Below are 25643 nucleotides of genomic sequence, written 5' to 3'. Positions count from 1 at the left end.
GCATATGTAACACCTCTAGCGGGATACAGGCCAGCACCATGCAGTCAAACACGTTATTATCTCTACAACAAACTAGGGATCAACACATCAAGTGAGATAAATTTGGTCTATAAATAGACTGTTCTGCTCGAGGCCCGTTTTGCTGCCAAGTGAGTTCAGGCTGGGTTCATTTCTTTCAGTTATGCAACGATAATAACCTCACCAGGGAGCAACGCCACCCGAAGGGAAACAGAGAAGACTCTTACCTTGGCACACGAAACCTCTCTCTTCATAGCCAGCATTGCATGAGCACTTGCCAATGGGTACGAGCCATTCGCCTTCCGTACTGCAGTACATCCTGGGAGGATCTTCCTCCTTAGAATTGTTAACACAAGACCCTCTGACCTCCACCAGGGACTGGGAATCCATGGGTACTGTGTCTGGAAACATAGCCAGATTCTTCACGGTAAACGGGCACTTTTTGAAGTACACTCTCACAGACACCAAGGCAACACAAGCACCAACATCTTGGAATGCCAAATAAAATCCCTTTTTGTTGACGGGACCTACTTCTCTAACCTCAGTGTTGAGTTTAAGAATACGGTCGCCGAGATCCATTTGGGTGAAACTTTCATCAGCTGCGATGGTGTCAATCTTTGTAAACTGGTGTTCTCGAAATTTGACCCCATGATCATCATCAGACTCCATGTAGTACAGGTTGAAAGTCTCCTTGCAAGTTCCCAGAACCAACGGGATGCTATTGCAATCCCGCAGAGTGAATTTGAGCTCCACGTAGATCTTCTGAGCTGAGTTTCTGGGGACCCAGTTTGTCCTCAGCCAATTATTTTGACTGTGATCCATGACATTGCACACCTGGTAAGTCCTGATGGGTGTGTAATGCTCATCCACACCACTGATCTCTTCCCACTGGAGAATCAAAGGAGAAGAAAATGAGAGGCAGAATTAATGAATGAAGCATAATGAATAATAATGAACACAAGAGGACGGTGTTAATGCAATCACAAGATATGCAAAATTATTAAAGAGAAACTCCAGCATTGCTCATTACAAATCATGAGATGGAACAACTCTGTAACATTCTCATATGTAGGCTTACTATTTGCAAAGTTCTTTGAGTTCATCAAAACTAAGCAACTTCTAATTTTGATTAATACATTCGAATTGTATTGTGGTTTGTGGGATATTCAGGGAAAAAGTTGCTTAGCAATTGATTATATGTAGACAAATACTCCAGCATCACAACCTCAAATCAGTTATCTCAAATAACACTATAAAATAGTTTTGTTATACATTCGGTTTTGTGTATTGTTATTTTAAGAAGAGAATGAAAAATACTGCTGCCTAAAATGAATTTTTATTCATGTTTTCCCAATTCAGTTCAGAATTTAGTAAAATCAATGTGTGGCAAAACAAGGTGAATCTAAATGATATCAATACCACATACCTCCTTGCATGACATTTTTTAACATAGTCATTACAAGGAACACATGTTGGTGAACTAAGAAAAAAATCTGAAGTAAAAATACAAACATGCTTCTCCCTGCCAACAAAATAAAAACTTAATAGACATACACAGAAAACAAGATGCAAATGTAGTGAACATTTCAATTCTTATTACCTTTTACTCATATTGAATTTTACACAAATAAGAAATAAGTGGCTATTAGGGTTTTTGTTCTTAAAGCAGTTAAGGTTATCCTAACATTTTTTTCATTGCAAAAACACTTAAAAAGTTTCAAGACTTTTTAGGACAGTGAAGCACTGCTTTCTGTGATCCTTAGAATAGGTCCCAGGAAGCTTTTAAGCTGCATCCCACTGTTTGTGGTACTTATGATTTTGCAACTATTTGCATCTGTTTCTAACTATTATACCTGTGTATAATAGTTTTTCTTGTTTTTTGGTTTTGTTTTGTTTTGTTTGCCATGCCAAATTTGTCTTGGGCTGCCAGGAAAATATGTCTTTTGTCCTGTCGTGCTTGAATTCAAAGCCTTCTTCTATGGCTGCCCATCGTCTATACAAATAACTTCAAACTCTTTAGTTCAGTATTGGCATTCTTCCAAAAGCTGATTCCAAAATACATTTACGTTTTTCTAAAAGTTTGAATTGAGATTAGTGAATTACATGTTTCACATACTACGTCCTTGTCAGTGTCAACGTTTTTACTCTTGTCAAAAGCCGTGTTAGATCTTCTTTTGTTTATGGTACGACCCCAACTTGACCATGCTCTTTTCTCCCTGAAGCCTTCCATACCCCTGCCGTTCTTAAGAAACATTTCATACTATATGACCTTTATTTTTTTTCAAGTTTTTATTTAAAATTTAGTTGGTTAGCATACAGTGCAATATTGGTTTCAGGAGTAGAATTCAGTGATTCATCCCTTACCTACAACACCCAGTGCTCATCACAAGGGCCTTCCTTGACACCCATCACCATCTAGCCCATCCCCCCACCTCCCCTCCAGCAGCCCTCAGTTTGTTCTCTATCCTCAAGTCTCTTATCATTTGTTTCCCTCTCTCTTTTTTCCCCCCTCCGATATGTACTATCCAACCTTTGCTAAATTCTTTATGCATTTATAAATTTAATCTGTGATACCCACTAAGATTAGTTTAATTTTGTTTCATATGCATTTGCTACCTTTTGGGACCTCTTCATATCCTCCATAATATGCAACATACAATTTTATCTTTTGAGAGATGTAGAAAAATTATTTTTTCTCATCACATACGTAGGAATCATTCAAGGGAGTACAAATATAAAGTTCATATTACAGAATATATTTTAATTTTGTAATTAAATATGTAAATGAAATCTTTGTGAAACTCATTAGAAATGGATCCCAAATTCTTTTCTCCATTAAGGGAGTTAGTTATTTTCATCAAGAATGGCAACTTTTCAATACTTACCTAAATCAATGGTATTTAAAATAGATGAACTTTTTCTATTTATATATTTTAAAAACACATAGGAATTCCAATCCAGAACTTCCTGTCATAACACTAGATAAAATATTAATTTATTGAATTAATGGTAATCACAAGCAAGAAATATAGCATTTATTTGGCCTTTTATTTTATTAGAAAAAATAAATTATTTACATTAGGATGTTTAAATTATCAAATCAACTTCTAGACACCCCCCAATGCAATAAACACAATTTAAAAGTTTCTTATTCTCCCTTGCTCTTCTACAAACCTAAAAACAAAACAAAAGCAACTAGTAAAAAATCACTACTTATGGTAATAACTTTGGTCAATCAGGGTCTAGAATACGAGAGGCACTCATTTTCTGGAAGCAAAATTGGTTTGACTTCTTTGTCATACCAATAGTCCAACAAAAGAACAAATTTAGACTATTTTAGAAAATCCTAGATCTGATATACAAATATATTTATATCTTGATATAAGAAAACCAAATGCCCATCCTGAACTTTTAATAATCTTTAATACACCATTTTCAAACACCTACTTTATGAATGTATTTATACAGGGAGTTCTCAAGAAAAAAAGTCTCCATAAGATTCTCAGTTCTGATAATCTTACATTGAGTTGCCTGTAATAGTAAAGTCACAAAGCAAAATTTATATATATGTTTAATATCAGAAAAATATAAAAAGAATGAACAAAGTTGGAACTCCTAAAAACTCTGATATAAAAAAGTCAGTACTATGTAGAATCTTGTCTATTATTATCACATTGCTTCTATAATGACATTGTAGAAAACTATGACAAAACGAGCAAAACTCCAGAGAATAAGTGGTGTATGTGGACATTTTACAGAAAATTAGGCCACAGACATCATTATTTAGAAATAAATCAATTGACTTAAAATGTGTTAACACAGGGTTTATTTTTTTTATTAGAATAGATATGAGTTTGCACTTCAGCTGATGAATCGGTTGCAAATTTATCCTGCTATGAAGATTATTTTACTAGGCATCAAAATAGAGGTGATGACCACACAGAGATTTTCATAATTTGATATACAATATGATTTTAATTATGGAGATCTCACTGCAGTTTAACATTTTTCCTCTCAATGTTAATTTGGCAAGCTATTACAAGTCCCTGAATGGAGAGGTATGAATTGCAGGAAGACAATGCAAACAGCACCAGCATGCTTTGCACATAAAAGGTTGCAAAGAGCAATTATCACTTAATTAATTTGTAATGAAGACCAAATTGTATGTAAGTGATGGTGGCTTGCCTTATCAGTCCACTTGCAAAAGCAGCAAGTCCCGAACCCTAGCATTTGCTGAGGACTAAAGACAGTAGAAATCCTGAGCACTGGGTGTTATACCGTATGTTGGCAAATCAAAGTCCAATAAAAAAAATACATTAAAAATTTTTTTAAAAGAAATAAAATCCTAAATGAGCATTTTCTCAACAGCAGCAGCAACCACAAATTATTAAAGCTGTGCCCGTGATGTTTACACATTACAGACTTGAAGTACGCCCATGCTTATCCTTTCTTCCTACTCCCAAGAACTAATGTGTGATGTTCATAAATTATCAGGAATACTACATTGCCATAGTAATTGTCCAGAGGAAAACTTAGAAGAAGAAAATGGGTGACATAGAATCAGGTGGTACAAAGAAAAAAGAAAGTATATTTCCCTTCACCTTCCTAATTAAAAAAAAAAAAATCCCTACAAGGAGTATTCAGCAGTAACAGTGTCTTCAGCAAAAGGGGACACAGAACTAGAAAGAACTCAAATTTTTTCTAAAGCTTAAATTCTCCAAATTCAACAATTCTGATGTTTAGCCTAGTTCCCAGATTCTTACTCTGAGCTTTTACTATTAGACCACAAAGGCCAGAGTTGAGTTCCTTGGTTGTTTTTTATTTCTTTTTTCAATCATAATTATTTCAACCATAAGAAAATCATGTATCCAGACTTCCTCTCCCTAAAAAGGTCGTTCTGAAATCTATTCCAAAAAGCATAGACATGGTGAACCTCCCTACTATCAAAACGCAGTGTAGGAAACAAGGGAGACAACTAATATTTTTCCGGATAGAACAGTTCCTTGTCGCTGAGTGAAGCATGTATTCTGGAAGGAAAACGCCTATTTTTAATCATTAATCAGCATTTAACCTAGTAACTATCATTCTGATAAACCTCAATTATAGTAATTAAGGATTTATACTCTATATCACTTACTGTCTTGGATACATTTTTAGTAACTTACTCTAGGGAATGAGGAAGGAAAGAAAATATGTACATTTCATTTAAGGAAGGAGAACCTATAATGTGTTTGGTGCAGAGGCTCATAGAATTTGGGAAATACTTAAAAAGAAAGAAAACTTCTCATGATTTACCTAAGATTTAATGCCAATCTCTTAGAAATCTGCAGATGACAAAAAGAAAATGATCACCAATATTCTTATGTCTACAATATTACGTTTGCATTTCAATGGCTATTAAGAAACACATAATTCTGCACTTCACAAAATGCTAAGGATGACTAATCTTAAGCTCAACAATTGTATGTGATATTAAGTGGATTCATGTCATTCTTTCTTCACTCATGTTTCTTACTCCCACGTTTATTCCCCTTTGTACCCACGCAAAGCCATTTCAAAATGCAGTGCTCATCCTTGAGATATGTGAACATTTACTCTGCGTCAGCATCTTCACTCCACAGTAGGAATGTCACTGTTGAGTGTCAGGTACAGTGATAGCTACAAAACTTGCTATATTCCCATTTATTTTTAAATAGCTCTTTAGCCCATTCGGGTCTGAAAAGCACACACAGAGACACACAGGTACACACACCGAGATATATTTCTAATAGTATATTTTTTATTTTATTATTATTTTTTAAAAATATTTTACTTCTCTATTCCTGGGAGACACAGAGAGAGGTGCAGAGACAGAGGCAGAGGGAGAAAGGAGCCTGATGTGGGACTCGATCCCAGGACCCCGAGGTCACGACCTGAGCCCAAGGCAGACGCTCAACCATTGAGCCCCCTGGGCGTCCCTCTAATAGTATATTTTTTAGATTTCTCTTGCTGTTGATGTTGGATTTTAGTCACATCAGAGAATTACACATGTAACCTGAGATTGAGGAGGATGAGAGGGATTTGATGGTGGAGAGACAGCCTCAGGCCACAAGCTGTGGGTTAGAGCCTGAGAAGAGAAAGGCTCCAAAGGGGCCCGGGGCTGGCAATCTCGGTAACAGTGCCTACTGGCCGCTCCCCCACCACCTGCAACCCCTAAGCGTCCACAGAAGGTGGATCAAGTCAAATTAGAGTTGCCTCAGTTAATATGGGGGAGACAACGTCCTGTTCTGGCTAAAGTTTACTGAAAAGAGCTGAAACACCAGGAAAGGAGTGGAGCCCTGGGATCCTGGCTAAGGAAGGCCCAGGAGAGGCCGCAGAGAGGGAGCTGGGGACTGGAGGGCAGGGCGGGCGGGGGAGGGTGAGGCAGGGCCCTGGGGGGCCGCAGGAGGCCGGGGTCACGGCTAAGGAAGGAAGGCCCAGGAGAGGCCCCAGAGAGGGAGCCGGAGAGGGGGGTGAGGGGGCTCCCCCGGGTGTGCGGAGGCCCCGCAAGCCGCGGCGGCTCCCGGGTCCCGGGGGCTCCCCCTGGGCCGGCTCCCCGCACTGCAGGGGCCCGGGGTCGCGCTGGCCGCCGCCGGGCGGGGAGGAGCGCGGGGCCCCGGGGGCTGGCCGGGGGGCTCAGGCCTCGCACTTGCGGACCGTCGTGCCCTATTTGTGGCCCCGGGACCCTAACTCTAGTCCGGGGGTCTGGGCGGCAGCAGTGGCCAGGGAGCGCCTCACAATCGCCGATTCAGGCGTCTGCTCAGGCGTCTGTGCAGCGGAGCGCTGTTCCCGGGCGCGGCCCCGACCCCCTCCCCGGGGGTCCCCGCCCCGGGGGTCCCCGCCCCTGCCCCCCGACCCTGCCAGCCCTTCCCCAGCCGAGGCTCCGCCGTCAGCTCCTCCCCATCGAGGCGCCTCCGCAGGCTGCCCTGAGCGGCCGCACCTTCCCCGGCCCACAGGCGTCCGGAAGATACCGACCGCACACCCCAGGGGACGGCCACCTGGCCGCCTGGCCACCTGCCGCCTGGCCCCCTGGCCGCCTGGCCACCTGCCGCCTGGCCCCCTGGCCGCCTGGCCACCTGCCACCTGACCACCTGCCACCTGGCTGCCTGGCCACCTGGCCGCCTGACCACCTGCCGCCTGGCCACCTGCCGCCTGGTCACCTGCCGCCTGACCACCTGCTGCCTGGCCACCTGCCGCCTGGCCACCTGGCCATCTGGTCGCCTGACCACCTGCCGCCTGGCCACCTGCCCGCCTGGTCACCTGCTACCTGACCACCTGCTGCCTGGCCACCTGGTCACCTGACCGCCTGCCGCCTGCGCGCTCGCCTCTGCTGTGCGGGGCAGGCGATTCCGGGGGCCTGCGGGACTGGGGGCGTCCAGGATGCCTCTCCGCACCTCCACCAAACTCTACCTGCGTTTCCCAAGTATTTCTATGTGAAGTTGGGTCGGAGACTAGATGGTAAAATGGGACTTTTGTTCCTGAGAAGCGGATGCTGACGGGAGAGGCCAGGGCCGAGGGGCTCGCTCGGGAGGCGGTTGTGCCGGGGGTGGGGGGGCAGGAGGCGGGAAAGCCTGGGCCCGAAGCGGGGCGCCCGGGTGGCCTGGGCGCCTGCGGAGAGCGCGGGGAAGGGGCGAGGGCCGTGGCGCAGGAAGTGGCTGCGGGGGCCACAGGCCGGGCAGCCGGCTCCCCGAGGGCCAGAAGAGGGCCTGGGAGAGAGGCCGCGAGCCCGGGGGGACGCTGAGCACCGGGGCCCTGCCCGAGGACGGACGTCGAGCATTTCCCAGAAGATCCTAGACCGGCTGCGTCCTCCGATGCATGGAGGCAGGACGCACCAGGTGGGGAGCAGCACAGCTCGTTATACCAGAACTTTCAGACGACCCAAACTATTTCAGAAAGATTTCTGTTTTTACTGAAATGCTGCTAGAATTGTCAGAAAAAATAATCACAGTCCACACACATAAATAAATGCATTTCGTTTAAATTTTGTCATGAAACACTGTCCTCATCAGACTGTACACATCCCTTTCAAGAACATATAATTTATATGTACTGAATAACCTCCTGTGCCAAGCTCTACATGGATAACTCACGGGACAGAGACGGGGTACCTGTACCTAAGATACAGTGTCCTTATATCATATGTGTTGTTCTATCAACTGTCATTTTATAAAGACACAGTCACCTGTGGGGCACCCCGGGGCCTCGGTCAGTTAGGTGTCTGCCTTGGGCTAAGGTCATGATCCCGGGGTCCTGGGATCGAGTCCTGGGATCGAGCCCTGAGTTTGGCTCCTTGATCAGAGGGGAGTCTGCTTCTCCCTCTCTCTCTGTTCTTTCCCCCAGCTTATGCTCTTGCTCTCTCTCTCTGTCAAATGAATAAATAAAATCTTAAAAAAAAAAAGACATAGTCACTTATTTCTTTATTCATTATTCTTTCTCCTCTATACAGTCTCTGGTTTGGCTCATCTTTGCCACTCAAACATCCACCTTGTGCCTAAAATCAAGCAGCCACTTTACTAAATTTACTAAAATTAAATACCATGCAATGTGCCTAATATTAAATTTATATAACTAACAAAGCACAGAAGTAGGCTTCTGGGTACATCTTGCTTTGATTTTTAAAAATCAATATTTTGTATAGTTATGTCTCAAAGGGTGGCCCTACTGAGTAAACATAAAATCCATTCCATGTTTATGAGCATTTTTGCAGTTTTCTCTTAAAAAGAAGCAGGAAGTAAATTTCTAGAAACTATGCCTCAGTAAAGTTCTGATAAGGATTTTTGGAATAGATGGTGACAAAATTTGGAAGATGAAAGAGAATTTTAAGGTCTGGGAGATGGGGGAGTGGCAATGGAAAAACTTTCAAAAATGAACCAAAATGCTTAGAGGTCTACCAAAAAAAGTGAAAGGAATTGACTTGCAACAGATATGATGCACTAAAATATAAAATATACCATGGGGAAATTTATATAAATTAGCCATTGTCAGAAGTTTTCAATTAAGCCTGCTACTTGAATTTATTTTTCCTGCAAGGGGACACACATCAATATCAAAAGAAATACAAGAAAAGTGTCATTTGCATTATAGGGTTTTGATTTTAATGATGAAATATTTCTATTTATAATATAAGAGAGACATAATAGGAAATATGCTATTCTTAGGACTATGAAGCATGAAGTATACCATTACCTAAAAATTACCTCAACGAAGAGGCCAACACAGTTAAAGAATCATTTAATAAACCATGTATCTATTCCTTAAAATTTGGAAAGGTTGTTTATATTTATCAGAGGTTTTCTCATTCTGTGTTCCTATTCACATAGATTCAAATAACTTTACGGAATAAATTTCCCTTGAATACTAGGGAATAGGACATTGAAACTATCATATTTCCAATTCTCGGGAAAATGTTCAATGTGAAATTGTTCAATAAAAAGGTAATTTTAGAATTCAATATAACTGCTTGGAAATAATGGGGGGAAATTCCATGCACATTGGCTTAACTTGTCTAGACTGAAAACTGTGCTAAGATGGACATTTACAGAATTATTACAAATGACCAACTACTTAGAAATTAATGCATAGCAGTGACAGCAGTACATTTCATATCAGTTGTGAGATTCATGTAATTTCCTGCTATGATAATGGGTCACAGCCACAGTAATTCATAGCAATTTACAATATACCTGTGGAGCACTCACAGTGACGGAAATGAAATTAGCTCATGTCACTGTGGCACATATGCTAAGTTTTATAGATCTTCAGATAACTAAGTTTATTTTTAACACAGTAAGTGTAATTCTTGAGAGCAATTCCCTAAAATGTAAGCTGCTTTACAGCGACGATGTGAAAGCTGCAGACTCCTGCAGGACTTGCCACAGGGGTGGCAACCCTGTTTCCCAGGGACGGGTTAAGCCTTTCTCCATTGAGTATCCTGGGGAGCCCAGATCAAGGGTTTAGACCCTTTGGACAAAGGGACCCTGGATTTGAAACCCAGCTCTGCTACTTAATAGGAGGTTCAACAGACCATGATGTAATTTACACATCTCTAAGATGGGAAAAAATAACAGTAAACTCTAGAGATGTAAACAACAGTAGATTATCTATTTAAAATGGGTGTGTGCAGCATCCAGGAAGCTAAAGTTAACAAAAAATGTCATCGGGATACACAGATTTTTTTTTCCTTATAAAAAATATAAATATTTTTGGGGCACCTGGGTGGCTCAGTGGTTGAGCATCTGCCTTTGGCTCAGGGCAAACCCCGGGGTCTCGGGATCGACTCCCTGCAGGGAGCCTGCTTCTCCCTCTGCCTGTGTCTCTGCCTCTTTCTGTGTTTTTCTCATGAATAAATAAATAAAATCTTAAAAAAAAAAGTTTTTTTTTTAATTCAAGCTTTCCTTGTTTCCTTTTTTTTTGTACTAGTGTTTCTTCAAATTTATTTAAGATAATCACAGTTGTGACAAGTATAGTTTGTATTACTGTTCTGAAATTCAATAAATATAATAAATGACAAAAGTAAACTGAGTATTGGGCTATTTCATATTTTTATAATAAATGAGTCCGCTGTCTTTTTTTTTTTTTTTTTTTTTGAGTCCGCTGTCTTTTATCTAAATTTTCTATTCTATGTAGAGTAAAAGCTTTTGCCCAGCTCAGAGCCTGATGCAGGGCTCAATCTCACAACCCTGAGATCATGACCTGAGCTGAAACCAAGAGTTGGATGCTTAACCAACTGAGCTACCGGGTGCCCCATTCATGTCCTATAATTTAATAAAATAAAAAAATATATAATTATTATGCTTTTATTCCATACTGGTCAGTGTGTTGTGTCCATTATCTTATGTCTACATGGAGATAATAATAGGATCATTCAGTTGCTTGACTGATGATAGTGATAGTTAATAAGTGCTTCCATAGCTCTTCCTTGCTAACTAAGCAAAACAAATGTTTATCAAGCACTTACATACAACAAAATTGTTTTCTGGTACTACCATTATGATAGAGATGCAAAAGTCATGGTTTCCTGCTCTTGAAAATCTTACATTATAAAAACAGATATATGGGTCTATAAATCTATTATTAGACAGCTATTCATTTATTTGACAGAAATCCACTATAGTCCAGGTCTTCTTCTATGCCCTGGGGATCTCCTCTTCAGGAAAAAAAATAGAAAAGAAGAAGAAAGCCACAGTGGTTTCATAAAGCTTATGTTCTACTGAAGGCAAACAAGAAAACAAAGAGTAAGTACACACACGGTAGGTGTGGTGGTGATAATCATTACAAAGAAAAACAAAGATAAAAATAGGTTAAGAGGAGAGAGTGTGTCGATTAAAATGATACTTTAGATAGGGTGAGAATAAGGTCTCATTTCTGCAGCCACCTGAATGAAGTGTGAGGCCAGGCCAAGAGGATATCTGCTGATAAAGCATCCCAGGCTGAGAAAACCAACATCCATCGACTATGAGACTGAAGATGGTGTTAAAATCTAGGCAGAGCACGGAAGCCCCCTGTGGCTGAAATGGAGTGATCCAGGCATGAAAGGGTGAAATATTAGATCAGAGAGGCAGTTGGATACAAGAGCATTTAGGACCTCACTGACCATGTGAAGGACTTTGGATTGTATTCTCAAACAAAATAAGAATTCAGTAAAGGGTCTGGCCAGAAGAATGACATGACCTGACTCGTGTATTTAAAAAGGTTAAAGGCTGCTGTGTAGGAAATGAACTGTACGGAGAAAAGCTCTAAGAAATGAGATCATCAGGAGGTTATTATAATAGCTCAGGTGACAGAGGACAGGATGTTACTAGTAGAGGATAGATCAAATTATGGAAATATTTTGGTAGTAGAGCCAAAAGACTTGATGATAGATTGGCTGTGGGACATTAGAGGAGGGTGGAGAAGGTGATCTATCCATCAAAGAATGGCAACAACCAATGTGAGGCCAAAGAAAAAGAACAGCAGCCGGTGGTGGCATTTAGGTAAGAAACTTAAAGACGAATGAAATTCTGACCAGTAGGGGATCCCTGTGTGGCTTGGCGGTTTGGCGCCTGCCTTTGGCCCAGGGCGCGATCCTGGAGTCCCGGAGTCCCGCGTTGGGCTCCCTGCATGGAGCCTGCTTTTCCCTCTGCCTGTGTCTCTGCCTCTCTCTCTCTCTCTGTGTCTATCATAAATAAATAAATAAATCTTAAAAAAAAAAAAAAAAGAAATTCTGACCAGTAAAAATAGGTGATGATGGAAAAAGAGGAAATCAAAACAAAACAAAACACCACATTCCAGGCATAGGAAGCAACATGGAAAAATGAATAAAAATACAAAAATACCAACTGAGTTTGGTTATCATGAAGCTGCTGAAGTGAGAGATGAAGCTTCCTTGATTAACTCAGCATGTGTTTACTAAACACTCGCTATACACCAGAGATCCTATTAGGTGCTGGAATTATAGCAGCAAGCAAAAGTAGTCTGAAGTCCCTCTCCTCAGGGAGCTTACCTTCTAGTGAAAAGACAGGCTAAAAAACAAAAGCAAACAAGATAAACAAAATGTATGTTTTCTTATACAGTGGTTATGTTTTAAGAAGAAGTCATAAAGGAGACAAGAAGAGAGGAGGGAGAGGAGGGGACAATTTTAAAACCAATGGCCCAGAAGAACCTCACCGGAAAGGAGATATTTAAATAAAGATCAGAATGGATGGCTCATGGCAGAGGAAACTGTCACTGAGAAGGTGATATTTGCATAAAGAAGTGTGGATGCATCAGGAAAGGGCCATTTACAGCCAAGGAAAGAGAAGTAGAAGGGCCTGAGGAGTATATCTGGAGTAAAAGACCATAAGGAGTAAGGTTCACGTGGTGTGTCCTAGGAAGCGGAACAAAAAGAGTCCAGCAGGAGCAGAGTGGGGAAGTCGGTGGAGTTAAGGTTCAATCCTGGGATCTGAGCAGAGGACCAACAAGACTCACACTGCAGAGCCTCCATCTGGCAGCTTTACAAGGAACAGGAGAAAATTGGAGGAGGAGGAGATGACCACGTGAATGGTCTGGAAAGTAACCGAGGTTTGTCTCATCATCCAAGAGATTCAAACAGAGATCAGATTTAGGGACATCGCTTTGAGAAGAGCATTGAGGATGTTTTGGAAGGGGACTGGAGGGAGAAGAATTTGAGAGTAATTGTGGTTAGTTAAGGGTGAGTGAGGCGAGTTTGGCCACTTTGCTCATTATTGATGCCCAGCACCTAACACACATCCACATTATCCATTAATTGAATGAATGAAGGAATGGGTTAATTTTTGAAAGAGAATAATGTTTCAGAAGTAGGACTACAACTTGGTAATTGGTGGATATTGAGATCATTAAAAACCTGAAAATGACTCTGAGGTTTTAAAGCTAATAATATTTGATAATCATACTGACCATTTTACAAGGGTTTCTCAGAAATGCATCATTTTATCCTTCCAAAGCTCTAAACGGCAGGTGCTCTTACCAATTAATTTTACAGATGAGACAAAGGAAGGCTTAGTAAGAGATTCAGCCACTTGTCCCAAATTGGACAGCTGGTAAATGGTGGAGTCTGGACTCAAACTCAGAACTCTTTCATCACAAAGCCTTTCCTATTTTCTCCTCATTTGTGTTGTTGACTTGGAAATAGTGACATTAGGAGAGAGAGGCAGCAATATAGGTAGGGGATGTTACAGGAAGAGGAGGAGCACGTTTGTTTAATGTAAGCCGAGTCTGAGATGTCAGTGCAAAACACAAAAACTTTTGTTTTAAAAGTTAGAAAGGTCATCTAGAAGTCAGGGGGAAAGGGGGGATAAGAGTAAAAATTCAGATTTTAAAGTTGCATAATTAAAGCTTTGGAAATGGTTACGATGATTAAAAAAGAAAAAAAGGAATTTTAGAGACTGTTTTTGAAATGCTTATGTTTAGAGGTTAGAAAGACAAAGATGAGCTGATGAAAGAAATGGAATGTTTATAAAAATTGCTCTTTCAAAGCATCTATATTTGAAATCATCTTCACATAAAAAAAAAAGAGGTTTTCAAGTTAAGTATAGCAAATGCAGGGATCCCTGGGTGGCGCAGCGGTTTGGCGCCTGCCTTTGGCCCAGGGCGCGATCCTGGAGACCCGGGATCGAATCCCACATCGGGCTCCCGGTGCTTGGAGCCTGCTTCTCCCTCTGCCTGTGTCTCTGCCTCTCTCTCTCTCTCTCTCTGACTATCATAAATAATAAATAAAAGAAGAAAAAAAAATTAAAAAAAAAAAAAGTATAGCAAATGCTATTGGAAACGGAGCATCTATAGAGGTAGGATAAGAATAGGGAGAAAACAAGTCCAAGCAGACAGGAGAGAATTTCAAGATTTTCTTTTTAATTTAATATGAAGAACAGAGTAAAAAGCATATGCCTTGAGAATAAACTAGTAAAAAAAGAGGCGGGGGGGCGGGGAGGATACAGCTGACTTGCTGACTTATAAAAATTTTTTTTTGTTTTTTAGGTAGCAAAGGTTTTCCCAAAACTTCATGGAACTAAGGAAAGTATAGAAGAGAAGACATTGAGGCAGTAATTGTAATTAAAAAAAAAAATTTTTTTTATTTTGAACAGATAAGATTCGTGGATTCCATGGATACAGAGCCTGGAATAATCCATTTTACCACAGAAAGAGACCCTGAGATGTTCTTTACAAGTAAAGAAATTGACAGAGGAGATACAAATGTCCAACGTCACAATGCTAACAAGGGTCAAACCTAGATTAACCAAGATCCAGGGCTCACGCTCAGTCCAATATACTCTACTTTCTCTGCAAGACAGAAAGGGCTGATTTTCATGTCAGTTTTTGGTAGAACACTGACCCACTAGTGACCCACAGAAATTTCAGCTGGAAATTCCCCTTGGTCACAGGCAAAGATGAATGGGTTTGAAACACATGTCAGAAGATGGTACTGCTATTTTTTAGATGTAATCTGTTGCTTTATTTGATGGTGTGTTTTAACATATTTTGAAATATAAGTATTTTTTAAGAAAAGCTACATTCTGAAAGAATATTTGAGAATAGACCTAACTCTAATTTCAACCCTGACTTGAAGACAACTGTGAAAAAAATAAATGTGATAGATAGATATTGCACTTTGAAAACTACTACATGATTAAATATGTTCTACAACCTACAATGGATGTTTCATAGCCCAAAGTGAATGTGATTAGAAGTAAAATCAATGAAATAAGGTGAAATGCTAAAAAACCACGTGCTCAGAATTAGAAATAAGTGTATGTTCATATAATTTTAGGAATGAGTGAAAATTTAAACATTTTAAGCATAGATAAATGGTCCAGTATTATTTACCTAATATTTAGAAAGCAAGTAAACATACTAGGAGAAACTTATAAAACTAAATGGCATGTATTCAGAATATTATTTTCTGTACTAAAATGTTTCAAAGAAAAAGAAATTGATTTTAATAAAAATGATTGAGAAAAATTTTCTTATGACAAATTAAATTATACAAAATAGGTTTATCTAATTGGAACAATTATTCCCATAGTAATGCAAAGGCCATTATAAACTGGGGGAAATAATGAATAATTATCATCAGAGCAATTTTGAACTTTAAAAAAACCAGAATTCAAAAATCATAGCTAACTATATAAGTTACAGAGTTCTTGTTTTCTTTGTTCACAGTTTGACCATTTTCTTGCATGTGGTATCTCAAACGTTCCTATATTTTGTCAATGGCCCACATAAAGAGAAGGTATTCAGCAGAATATACGATTTTGTGGTTTCAAATATTATGTTAATATAAACTACAATTTTATGCCATTCTACCTCTATTTCTGACCCAAACTAATTTTGGTTCAATTTTCTGCAAAATATTTCAGAAAATATCCCAAGATAAATCTAAAGTTTCAATATAAATGATAGATGCATCAAAATATGCTTATTTAAAAATACTTCTCTAGGGATGCCTGGGTGGCTCAGCTGTTGAGCATCTGCCTTTGGCTCAGGGCATGATCCCAGAGTTCTGAGATCAAGTCCCACATCGGGCTCCCTGCAGGGAACCTGCTTCTCCCTCTGCCTGTGTCTCTGCCTCTCTCTGTGTGTCTCTCATGAATGAATAAATAACATCTTTAAAAATAAATGAACAAATAAATAAAAATAAAAATACTTTTCTAAATTCTATGTCTAACTTTATAACTGATGATCAGTTCTGATCTCCTGATCAAATGAGGCTAAAGCTGGTATATTTTAAAACAGTTGCTTGTGCTGGATGGGCAGCAGGATGGTTCCCAATGTTATTTTCCTAATATTACCTGCTTCCAGAAGTCTTCAGCATCCGAACTGTTTGGCACCTAAAAGGATGACATGTACCAGTTTGTTTGCATTGTGATCCTCTTCAAAATATAGAACCCATGTCAATGGGTAATGAATTAGGGTATGAATTAGGGTAATGAATTCTGGGCAATGGATTAGGATTACAGTACTACACTGAGGAAAACTAACATTAACTCTAGAGTTTATAGATTTTTATAAGCCCCCCTGAAAGGAACTGCTCTGGTGAGATTTCTTAGTCATTTTTATACTCTGGTTATTGGAGAGCTAATTCTTAAGTCCCACAACCATTTAGCCCATTACAAATACCATTTAGTATTTATTTTACTAGGTTTTACATATATGGTATATATAATATCTAATATATGCTATTTTATAATATATAGTGTTTGTTTTACACATAATGTATTCTACCCTTAGTCATTGTCACAGTTTACTGCTTTAAAATATTAGCCTTGTTATTTTGAAGACGATTAACTCTTTCTCCCTATAAATCTGGATCCAAGAGGGCTGAGAGTACAACATTTTTATTTGATTTTTTTATTTTTTAAGATTTTATTTACATCTTCATAGAGACACGGAGAGAGAGAGAGGCAGAGACACAGGTAGAGGGAGAAGCAGGCTCCATGCAGAGAGCCTGACATGGGACTCGATCCAGGGTCTCCAGGATCACACCCTGGGCTGCAGGCGGCGCTAAACCGCTGCACCACTGGGGCTGCCCAATACCAACAGTCATCTAATACTGCCATATGTGTCGAATGGAAGCTAATGAAAACCATACTGTGGTTTCTAGAACACATGACTAAGATTCACCTCTTGGACTGTGGTGTTCTTTCACCAAGCTTGACTGGTCCCCAACATCATCATACGCTGAATGATTTTTATTAAGCAGACATTTTCCTGAGTTCTTGATATGTATAATCTAATATAATACTCATAACTAATCTAAAGAATAAAAGACTATTGATATCTTCTTCCCATCAATGAAGACACCCAACTTCCAAAAGATGACACAAGACCTTGTTGACACACCCTAGGGATGGATAGGAGATTTGAGCTCAGGCACTCTCACCCATAGGTCTCACTCTTAGTCATACTTCCCTGTTGATTTGCTTCTGTTCATCTTACTTTTTCTTCTGGTTTTTATTATAACTATTTGGGGGGAGTGAAGTTCCAAAAGACACTTCTGTGCCACTCTTCCGCATAAGTAGGAATCAAAATTCCTGTTTTCCCTGCTTTGCTGCTTCCCAGTGTCTACTCAGTGAGCTACTTTTCCATCTTTAAGTCACATTGTCAGTGAAGATTTTTGTTTCCCTCTCCCTGAGCTGAATCACTTGTTCCTCAGCTATGTGCCTGCATCACTTCCTAAACAGGCCTACTCTTACATATATCACCTCCTACTGCATTGATTTGCTTCAAAGTCTTTCTCCAAAGAGATTGCATTCTCCCTGGAAGCAAATTTATGTGATCTTTAAGAGTACAAATTCTCTGTGTAGCTGCAGAATCCAGAGGAGTGCTTAAAAATGCATGTATTTGCAGGGGCAGATCAGATGAAAGGATACAGCTAGCTAGGCACAAGTGGGACTCAGGAACCATGGTAAGCTAGAAAGTACATTGGTGGTCTGAAGAAATCCCTCTTTAATTTTTCTTTTTTTTTTTTTTTTTAAATTTTTATTTATTTATGATAGTCACAGAGAGAGAAGGAGAGGCAGAGACACAGGCAGAGGGAGAAGCAGGCTCCATGCACCGGGAGCCCGATGTGGGAATCGATCCTGGGTCTCCAGGATCGCGCCCTAGGCCAAAGACAGGCGCCAAACCGCTGCGCCACCCAGGGATCCCCCCTCTTTAATTTTTCATAAACCCTCCTGTCTTCTAATCTATGGTATCTAGCAGGGTTCATCTAATAAATATTTGCTCAACTAGTGAAAGATGAACATTATATTTTAGTTGTTCCAATAAAAGAAAAATGAAATGGGTAAGCATTTAATCATGTGTCATTGGCTAAATTGTGCCTCCCTGCCACCCCCGCCCTGGCAAATCCATAGTGTTGAAGTTCTAATACCCAGTATTAGATGCAACCATGTTTGGAGATAGGTTCTATAAAGAGATGATAACCTTGAGATCATTAGGGCAGGCCCTAATCCAATATGTCTTCATAGGAAAAGGAAATTCAGACACAGACACATAGAGAGGTAAAACTGTGGGAAGACAGACCAAGAAAACATCTATCTATAAACCAAGGAGAGTGGCCTGGTCCAGATCCTTCCCTCATCTCCCTTGAAAGAACCAACCTTGCCAATGTCTTAATCTTGGACTTCTAGCCAGTAAGAAGATAAATTTCTATTGTTTACACAATACAGTTGGTGGTATTTTGCTATGGAAGCCCTAGCAACGAATACACCATGTAATAACATTTAGGCAAAATTGAAAAGTATAATACTTCAAGTAAAGGTTGTTTTTGGCGCCCAGTTAATTGGTTGATTTATCATATTGTTCTCTAAAACTTCTGGTTCAAATGTTTTCATAGATGTGCCTGACAAACAGAGAGTTTTAAGAAGAGTTAGGAAAAGAATTAAAAATTTTTTTATTATAAGGCCAGTCCAAAAAAAATAAATATTTTTCTTTATCAGCTTCTCTTAGCAAGAGTTAACAAATAATGTAAGTTCAGGTAAAAGTGATCTGATTTCTATGAGATATATAAAATATAAAAACAGAAGCAGATAAACCCTTTAGTGTAAGGAGTCATGGTGTCAGGAAATAGTTAAGTAGTAAAATCTTGAACTGCTACAGATGGAGGATGTTTAATACTGCTGCACAGGAAGTGTGTTAGAGTCCAAGTTTCTGCACAATGAGAGACCTGTTTTCATCTAAGACCTAATGTTGAAATTATGCTTCCAAATAAAAGTAGCTGAATTTAAAATTTATTTTCTATTATTATATTTTGGTAGACAATAACAGGGCTACTGCACAAGGGGAGGCATATATAAATAATAAATTACAGAGCATACTAGGCAAAAATTAATGCTTTCTTACTAATTTCATTGTTAAAAAGAGTACTTAAAGTGATTTTTTAAAAAAGAGTAGCCAATATAAAAAAATACTGCAAATGAAAGAAGGATTCTCAAAAAAAAAAAAAAATAGCAAGGGTTGACTTTTGGAATAAAAGCAACTGAGTCAGGGCAAGTTGATATGACTCCATGAACAACTCATGGTAACATCATCAGGATCATTGGGAAACCATGACTTTTCAAGAAGGGTGACTCAGAACAGAGCTAAGTCTTTCAGCATAGTTTTCAATACTACATTTGGAATAAAAGATTGGACATTATACCAATGCAATGAAAGTCTGGACGTTAATTAAGCCTGGACCAGAATCATGCTTCGTATCAGATAAACCCTATGGTATATTTCCTACTTCATAATATATGGTCAGTCCTTGTGTAGCTCTATCCATAAGTGAGAAATACTCGAATTTATTCCCTTCAGATAGTTTCAACATATTTTAAACAGACTGGAATCCATTAAACTCCTACACTCTAGGCAGCACCAAATGAAGAAAGAGTTTCTAGAAGGGAAAGATAAATTAGTGACAGGCTTTATCAAAAGCTCTTAGTAGCTGAGAAAGATAAGAGTTGAGGACTGAGCCACTGCATTTGACCACATGGATGTTGTTGGTGTGCCTGGTATAGAATGAGACTTTAACTGGCGTATGCCTATCTAGATGTGCTTCATCTATTTGTTTCTTCAATGACATTTTATTGAAGAAATATTATGTATTGGCACTAAAGAGGTGAGTAAAAAATAATGAATCCATTTATTTTCATCATACAAATCATTAAGTCAAAAAATTAATGGAAATAAAAGGCCTGTATTAAAATTCTGTATTTCTTCAGATTGCTTGTTCCTATTTAGGATATACTAATTACATTATTTAAAATTTAAAACTGTCAAACAATTGAGGGACTAAGAAGTTTTCTGTGTATGTGTTAGTTAATATATAACAGGTTTATTTTCCAACAAGTCAAGAGAGTTGCTATATTGCATTCCTCAACCCAATTCTTTAAGTTATGCCACAGAGCTATGTCACGGTCAATTATCTCAGATAAGTGCCTACAGTGACAAGACAGCTGCTTAATTTAGGATTCTCATACACAGGCAGATGCACACACACAACAGACCTCAATAAATAATTTCTATGATATTAACCAATTAATTCTAGAGATACACAGTCAAGCAAAACAAGGGGACAGTTCTTAGAATTATACTGATATTACAAGTCCAAATTCATAATTCCATTTAAGTTAATTAACATTTACTTCCTATTTACTTTATTATATTATACATTTACCTTTTTAAAACACTAATTTGATTTAGTAACATGGTAAAGGGCTTTTAAAAAGTAATTCAACAAAGGCAAGTTATGCATAGGAAAATAAAATTTAGTCTGTAGTTTCCCCAAAGAGTGCATTCACCATATGAAGTGAGAATCTGAACCGCACACTGTTGTTAAGTTCAATACACTTTTATGAATAATATAAATATGAATAAAGATTTTTAATTTTAATCTTATTAAGAAGAGGAAAAATAAGCAAAGCAGCAATGATTTTATATGGCATAACTCAGAGCTCTACAAAATGGACACATAAAAAATTAAAGATTGAATGCATAGCTCAGTTAACAAAAAATTCAATAAATTCAACAAGCAGGTGCATAAAGTATTATTTCCTCGGTTTAACAAGTCTTTGAAATGTTATCTTTCTACACAATGGAATTTTCTATGGAATTCCCATCCACAACATGTTTTTCTATTGTCATTTACCTAAACACTGAACATACTGTGCAATCAGTACTGCTGGGCTGAATGAAACTGTAAAAAGCACCAGCTGGCTATATTCAGAATGGCACTTGTCCAGGTCTCAAATGTCTTATTTATATACAGTGGAGTTCTGCTGGCTGTTTAAAATTTAGGGCTAATAAATGTAATCAGCAGTACTACACAAGCACAACCAACAAAATATCAGAAAATACTTCTCAAAGTGAAGCTTTACTTGTTCTCCTCTCACATAATTCAATCTGTGACAGTGGAAAATAAGTCCAAGCAATTTTTCGTTTGAAATAATAAAAAAAAATTAAAGAAAAAAATGTAAACGAAGCTGTAGGTGAGTTGTAAGCTTACCATCTGGTCTGCATTTTATTAAACCCGGGGCATATATTGATAGGTAAAGCTTATACCATTATTCGGATGAACAGAGGTATTTAGGCAGGTCCCCAGGCCTCTCAGACAAGGTAAAAGTTATTAAGTCCTTGAGGAAGCCACAATCTAGTGTCAAAATAAATTACTATCACATGAACATTGAGGTTTTACCAAGAAAGGTCTATATAAAAAGTATGATGGAGCCTCTAACTGTGCTGATCAAAAATATAACATTGTGATTTAGATTTTCATTTCTAGAAACTAACAGTAAATATGCATTTCCTGGGAAAGAAAAAAAAAAAGAAGAAAAGAAAAGAAAAGAAAAGAAAGAAAAGAAAAGAAAAGAAAAGAAAAGAAAGAAAGAAAAGAAAAGAAAAGAAAAGAAAAGAAAATTTTCCTAAAACAAAATAGATGACATTTTTCTATACTTTAAGTTTGATTGACAAGAAGGTGAGGGGTACCTGGGCAGCCCAGCTGGTCAAGCATCCGCACCTTGGTGTTGGCTCAGGGCACCTTGGTGTTGGCTCAGGCCATGATCTCAGGGTCCTGACGGAGCCCTCCTGGGGCTCGGTGCTCAGGACAGAGTCTGCCTGAGATTCCCTCTCCCTCTCCCTGCCCCTCCTATTGTGCTCTCTCCCCCTCCCTCTCTTTCTCTGAAGTACATAGATAAATCTCTAAACTTGATTGACAAGAAGGTGACCTTCCTCTCAAAATACTAAGACAATATATTTCATTATATTATATATATATTATATTATATATTATATATAATATAATATATATATTATATTATATATTATATTCATTATTTCATCTATTTTAGCTTAGAAATGGCTGCACCCTGAAGGTGATATTATATGAACCCTAAGCCTCCATTAGTATAATGGGGTGACTATGTGAACCCAGAATGCTCTAATAGCATCAGGAGTGGGAGGGCAAGGCTGTGTGGAGATTGTGAACACCCACATGAAGTGGAAAACAAAGGAGTATAACTGGATACCAAAGCATTCTTCAAATCGTACGCACACCACATGTAGCCCTGAAGAAGACATAAGTGACATAGTTCTTTAGCTAATAGTGAAATATAAGGAGGTAGAGACGATGAGGAACTAAATCGTTAAGAGACTCAAATACTAATTCTGTTTCTAGCAATTTCTGTGTAACATTTGGTAATTAATAACTACTTCGAAATCTCTAAATCCTCATCTACTAAACGTATATCAAACATCAGCCCCCTTCTGCATAGTCACTCAAATGCCTGCTTCACCTTGGGAACAACAAGGCCACCAAAATCTATGAAGATGTTTGACATAATTTAAAATATATATAAAAATAAGCACAAAGAAGTTTTTGTCAGGGGAAATGCTAAAATTTTGCTGAACTTTCTCATACTGACACTGTTTTTACTTTATCATATATGCAAACAGATGTTTCAGGCGTTGGGTCCTTAATCGTCCCCTGATTATAACTACACGTACACAGACATGCCCTGTCTTCACAGACAATCATAAAGCACAGAACTAATATCAAAAGAATAATCTAGAAATAGGGAAAAAACAGGCAATAAAGTTGGGTATTCTATTTTAGACACGCACAAGTCAAGAACGTGCTTTCCAAACCGGAGATCCCAAACTCCCGGATAGTAGCAAACACAAGATTTGGATGGGTTTAGATTATTTAATCCTACAGTAGTACTTCCTCAGTTGACCTCCGACTATCACTGCTACTTAAGTGCCTTCTGTCTTCCATCCTGATTCCCCCCATCACCTGCTACAAACCACCCAGACTTATGAGAAAAGCAGGGGGGATATGTCAGGACTATTCATTTTTTGAGTTTTGTTCCATTTTATTTGAGTAATCACAAGGGATACCAGGAATTCTGACATGAAAAAATTGGAGTGCCATGAGCAGTCTCTTTTCGTTGATTTTTTAAAGAGCTTTTCAGCATGTGTTTATATTTTGGATTATACTCCTGAAAAATATAAGAGTTTGGCTGTTCCAGTGCTTGTTTTGTTTTTTTTTTTGTAAAGTCTTGCACTGACTACTACTTTGTAATTTCTGCATATGATTATTGAAAGTAGGATCACTTATGGCATATCTAAACTAAATTCAAAACAACCGGAATGTAATTAGATTAATGCCAACATAAACCACCAACCCAATGAATGGAGGTCTTTTAAGCACAAATAGTGCAATGGTTTTGATACCACATGATCCTTGTGGCCTGGAACCTACTAGGATACCATTGCTGTGCAGGGGCCTGCATGTGGATGAAGTCATTCAAACAGATCAACCAGGCAACGAACTGCTTTTACGTGGTTGTCCCCACATTTCCTTCTTGAATGAATGAATGAATGAATGATCCCTTAGGGGAATTGTTTACTTTAAGTTTTCAACTATCTGAAATAAAGTTGATCATTCTCTGTCAGTGATCTCTGTAACTACTTATTCTTTGAAACATTTGAAGAATACCAACAGCCTGAAAATTCCAAATATTGCTCTGAATCAAGCAACTATTTTAAAACTAAAAGATCAAATCTTTTAAAAAGCAGCAAGAAAGGCAGCCCAGGTGGCTCAGTGGCTTAGCGCCACCTTCAGTCCCGGGTGTGGTCCTGGAGACCCGGGATCGAGTCCCACGTCAGGCTCCCTGCATGGAATGGAGCCTGCTTCTCCCTCTGCCTGTGTCTGTGCCTCTCTCTCTCTGTGTCTCTCATGAATAAATAAATAGAATTTTTTTAAAAAGCAGCAAGAAAAACTACACGTGAAAGTATTTATAAAAATTATACCCTTAAAACATCTTTATGGTCATAGGATATTTCATGATTTCCATCTCAATAATTCTATTTGATCCACAGAATCACCAGACTTTTTACAATCATGATTATGCCCGAGCCTCCAGGTTTGCAAAGGGATTTCAGATAGGATGCCAATGTAAAAATCTATAGCTACTTCCTAATTCCTGAAAAAATGGCATCTACTTAGTGACTTCAAAAAAATGTGTAGAGAGATGTATAATTCAAAATTTCTTCTTAAGAAAAGGTCAAATTTTATAGGTCCCACCCAAAGATACAAGTCAGGATTGTCTTACCTCCAACTGTTACATCAAATTACCATAGATAATGTGGCTTAAACAACAAATATTCCTTTCTTGCAGTTGTAAAATCTGGGCAGTCTAACCTTATGGCACCTGTAGGTCCAGAGCCTGGTGAGAGCCCACTCTCTGACTTGCAGATGGCCATCTTCACACAGTATCCTCACATGACAGGCCGTAAAAAGGGACCACCTCCCATGTACCTTCTTATAAGGGCACGAATCCTGTCCAAGAGAACTCCATCATCATGACCTAGTTACCCTCTCCAAAAGTCCACCTCCAAATACCATCACATACTCACATGTCCCATCACATGGGACTTTAGGCTTCAACATATACATTTCCAGGGGACAGAGACATTCAGCGCACAGCAAGGATGATCCAAAATGAGGTAAATCCACCAAGTGCTCAGTAAGGTATGTGCAACAGGAAGAGTGTGTCAGAAATTCAGTTCGTGTTTATATGGTCCTCTTTTTAATTACATTTGATTTTAATTTTATGTACAATATATTCAGAGATATGTGTCCATATATTGATATGTGATATATATTGATATGTGTCCATATATTGATAGGTACTTACCTAACACACAATAGGAGCACACAATAGGAGCTCAATAGTTATTTTAATTATAAGAGTATTTTGTCAAAAAATTTTGATGGTTTCAAATTATATTGGAATCTAACTTCAAAAATTACCTCCCTGAAGCTTCAAATTAAAATCACATTTGCAATCAGTTTTCTTTCCAGGTTCAGAAATGTCTGACATTCTAACAAATTTGAGTGCTTGCTTTATATATATTCCAATCCAAAGACCAAGCTATTTATCACCGATAATTTTCATTCAAAACATTTTAAATCAAAATAACATACCATGTGATTCTGGAAATCATAACATATGGAGTTTTATATATCACAAAAAGATGGTTTTGATCTTTCTACGTTTCCTCATAAAAAATGAGTAGGGAACATCTTACTTCCTTGACATTGTTACAGAAGTAGAAAAATATGCAAACTTTGT

General features: G+C 38.7%; 1 protein-coding gene across 8 annotated transcripts in view; it reads right to left on the bottom strand.

Annotated features, from left to right (window-relative positions):
• The window catches only part of EPHA3 (EPH receptor A3), a 350038-nt gene that overhangs the window by 255430 nt on the left and 68965 nt on the right, over positions 1-25643 (bottom strand). For all 8 annotated transcript variants that reach the window (XM_049105248.1, XM_035709836.2, XM_035709834.2 and 5 more), the window contains exon 3: positions 246-906. In XM_049105248.1, coding sequence (XP_048961205.1) covers positions 246-906 — 661 coding nt within the window. The remainder of the gene's footprint in view (positions 1-245; positions 907-25643) is intronic.

Source organism: Canis lupus, chromosome 33, assembly GCF_003254725.2.
Source record: "Canis lupus dingo isolate Sandy chromosome 33, ASM325472v2, whole genome shotgun sequence".
Lineage (NCBI taxonomy): Eukaryota > Metazoa > Chordata > Mammalia > Carnivora > Canidae > Canis > Canis lupus.
The sequence above is the reverse complement of the archived record's forward strand: the minus strand, read 5'-3'. Positions and strand labels throughout refer to the sequence as shown.